We start from the raw sequence: 3405 nt of genomic DNA, 5'->3' as shown, positions 1-3405 counted from the left end.
TGCATTTCCAATGTGACATGAACTGTTCCTTAATTTTTGTATGGAATCACCTGAATGATTTACACATGTGAACATTACCTTGCGATCCTCATCATCTGCAGGCTTCTCCTTCACAGGTATGGAAGGGTCGGATAACATGAATCTGTACATGTCAAAGATAGAAGCAGATTCTGGTGTTGGTGTATAAATAATGGCCATGGATCTGCTCTCTGGTTGATGTCCAATTCTAATGTCAGAGGTGATAAGGGGGACTGAAAGAAAATGGTGCGCTCAGTTTCATAAAGTGCCAAATTAGCTTAAAGAAAAAAAGGCCATTCTACTTACTATCACTTGCTGGTATTTTATTTTTCAAGAATTCCATTGATAAGCATTACTCATGGGAAGTACTTAAAATATTCTTATTTTCTTTCCTTTCCCATAATTATGAAACATATCACTAGATAGGTAATTGGCTTTATAGGTAAATCATCAGACTTGAGGCTCTAACCAACCTAGTCAAAGAGTGCAGTTATTTGCTCTTTTTATACCAAAGCTTTCAAAAGCAAAGATGAATCATATAGCATGTAAAAATAAGTTAATATCTCCATGATTGTTAGATAAATAATTTTTCATAACATTCTTCAGATTCTGGGTATGCATGGATATATACCAATATGATTTTCTCCAGCATCTTAGGGCATGCAGAAACCCTGACACTACATACTTACTAGTTCTACTTGAGAGGTCCACCACCTCACTATTCACTTTATGTGCTGTAGTATAGATCTGGAAATGGTAAAGCTCTCCGGGCATCAGCTCGTCTACCACAATGGACAATCTTCGGTCTATGCCTTCCGTCGCATGGCTTCCAGGAATTTCCTTGAAATGCTGATAAAGGAATAAATTTATATATGTATTCGAATTCTGAAGGTCACAAGACTCCTTAACATGTAAAGTATCAGTATTTCTCTCATATATATGTAAAGATTTTCAGATTTATAAAGTAAAATACATTTATACATTTAACAAGAAAACAATCTTGTATTAAAAACCCAAAATTCCAACCTTTATCTCTGGTGTAAAGTTGCTCCACCAGACAATGGTATACATATCTAGTCTGCCATCCGGTCTGGGCCACTCGAAGGTGATGTTGTGGGAATCAAGTACTGGTGTGATTCCTTTCACTGGGTTTGGTGCTGAAAATGAAGGAGGCTATGGATAAAGTGATGTTCTTATCACCAATGCTATAAATGTTTAGTTCTAATGTAATGCTTTTCTTTTTTTCATTACTTAGTGAGGCAAAATACAATCTTTTTATCAATAACAATTACAGAAAGCTTGATTAGTGCTGACAATATAGAAATTGATCAGTCAATCAAGCAACATTAATGAGAAGTAACTATTAGCTCATATCAAATATTATTTCTATAATATAATTTTAATTACTTATAGATTTAAACATATACCAAATCTCCACACAAAATTAACAACAGTGCATGAAATAACACCTAAAGTACACATCCAAACACCTATATCTACTTATCAAACATCTATATACATGTAAAGTATCAAGGACACAGAAAATCAACCTTCTACTTACGAACAGTATGCCTAACTTCCTCAGAGGTGAAGCTTTTTACGTTATGCGAGATGGAACGAACTTCAATCAAATATCGCTCTCCAGGCTGCAGGTTGTCCATGACAACTGAGGTTTTATTGACAGGAGGCAACTCAATCCAATCTCCTGCTTCTACTGGGGCGGTACCTGTGCGTAGGAGGAAGTGAGAATTTATAACATGAATAGTGATAATGTTGGACATCTTTCTCAGGAGTCATTACATTCATGTTATTATCAATAGTGCAATTATAATCAAAATAAGAGTAAGAAATAATTGTAAAAGTAGGTTTATTAATAAATCAATTCCATATGCTATATATTTAAAATTCGAAAAATATAAAAAAATCAGTAGGATATTTTGTGTGGTAGGTGGGGGGGGGAGGGGTGCATGAGTATGTTTATGTGTAAATGCCTCACTCATTTTTCCTTCCACAAACCCTGCATACCTCCATACATTTATCTTACAGAACTGAGAGGACCATAATTGGGTTGCTGTGTTTAACCAAAGCATATGATCATTTTGTAAAATACACCTAACAAAAAACAGACAAATCCTGTTCCTGCAGCATATAACACAGCTTATACAGCCACACCATTGCATGCACGCCCTTTTTGCTTTCAACTGCAGCACCCTAAGAACACTCATCATTCCACTCTTAATTTACTCTGCCTCTGCCATACAATACACTTCATCCTCCAGACTCCCATTCCTTGATACTTGAGGCCCTAAGTACTTCAACTTTTCATATCTTTCACTACTTTCTTATCTAGCTTCTGCCTTCTGCCTTCTTTGCAGCTAATATACCATATTATATTGACATTACTCATATTTCCCAAAAAATTTTGTCTCATACATACTCTCCCCAACTAGCATAGTATTTGCTCTAACTTTCATTTTGATTGTGCTACAAGTGCTGTGTCTATAGGAAAAAGGATTTGGTTCAGCTCTAAAATTTGCCTAATCTATAAGCTTTAACCTTCCTAAAACTTTTATACTCATCTCCCTTTCTATGACATACAAACAACTACAAATACAATAAATAGCCTTACCATAGCCTCAAATCAACTGATCTCCCTACTTTCCAGTCTCACTCATGCTCTACTGTCCTTAGAGAAGCTCTTTACTGCTCTCAAAATCCTACCACTCGTACATACTGAGAATCATGGTCTCTCTCTTTTCCTTATCCCATGTACTTTCTACTTGCCTGGCTTAGAAATACATAATCACAAAACATAATACTAAAGCTGTTGAATAACATGTCAGAAACCCACTACCACAACCACCAACCTTATATTGTAATGTGAGAATAACGACTCAGTTGGAGGCAGCCAAGAAAGGATCACAGTGGTGTTTGTGGCTGAACTAATAGTCAGGTTTCGAACAGGGTTTGGATCTGCAATGAAAAAAAAATATATATATATTAATGTAATTTATAAGACTTAAATATATGAGCATGTTTTATGACTATGACTACAGTGAATGGGAATAAACCAGTGCTCTTGTGGCTTTAGCAATAGCCTCACTGATTGGCTGCCATTAAATTGTATATACATACACAAGAACAAAATTACTTACTATAAAGAGTACTGTACACAAGACAAGTCTGAAGTATAATATGAACTTACTACACATAATCACACAACAAAGCATCTGGACTTACACACTACATGGAAGTGAGCATGAGGTTCGCTCCACAGACCATGAGATATAGCATAGACCTTAATCTCATATCTAGCACCAGGGAACAGGTCTTCCAACATTATGCGTTCCTTCCCTGTTTTATGGGTAACTGACTCTCCTGAGGGTT

General features: G+C 35.9%; 1 protein-coding gene across 1 annotated transcript in view; it reads right to left on the bottom strand.

Moving 5' to 3' along the window:
* Positions 1–3405, bottom strand: part of LOC119592197 (tyrosine-protein phosphatase 10D-like) — a gene marked incomplete at its 5' end in the record, with an annotated part of 14889 nt that overhangs the window by 10394 nt on the left and 1090 nt on the right. The window contains 7 exon segments of the mRNA XM_037941030.1: positions 79–251; positions 708–867; positions 1045–1175; positions 1580–1714; positions 1716–1744; positions 2886–2991; positions 3259–3396. Coding sequence (XP_037796958.1) covers positions 79–251; positions 708–867; positions 1045–1175; positions 1580–1714; positions 1716–1744; positions 2886–2991; positions 3259–3396 — 872 coding nt within the window.

The sequence above is a fragment of the Penaeus monodon genome, chromosome 29 (genome assembly GCF_015228065.2).
Source record: "Penaeus monodon isolate SGIC_2016 chromosome 29, NSTDA_Pmon_1, whole genome shotgun sequence".
Classification (NCBI taxonomy): domain Eukaryota; kingdom Metazoa; phylum Arthropoda; class Malacostraca; order Decapoda; family Penaeidae; genus Penaeus; species Penaeus monodon.
The sequence above is the reverse complement of the archived record's forward strand: the minus strand, read 5'-3'. Positions and strand labels throughout refer to the sequence as shown.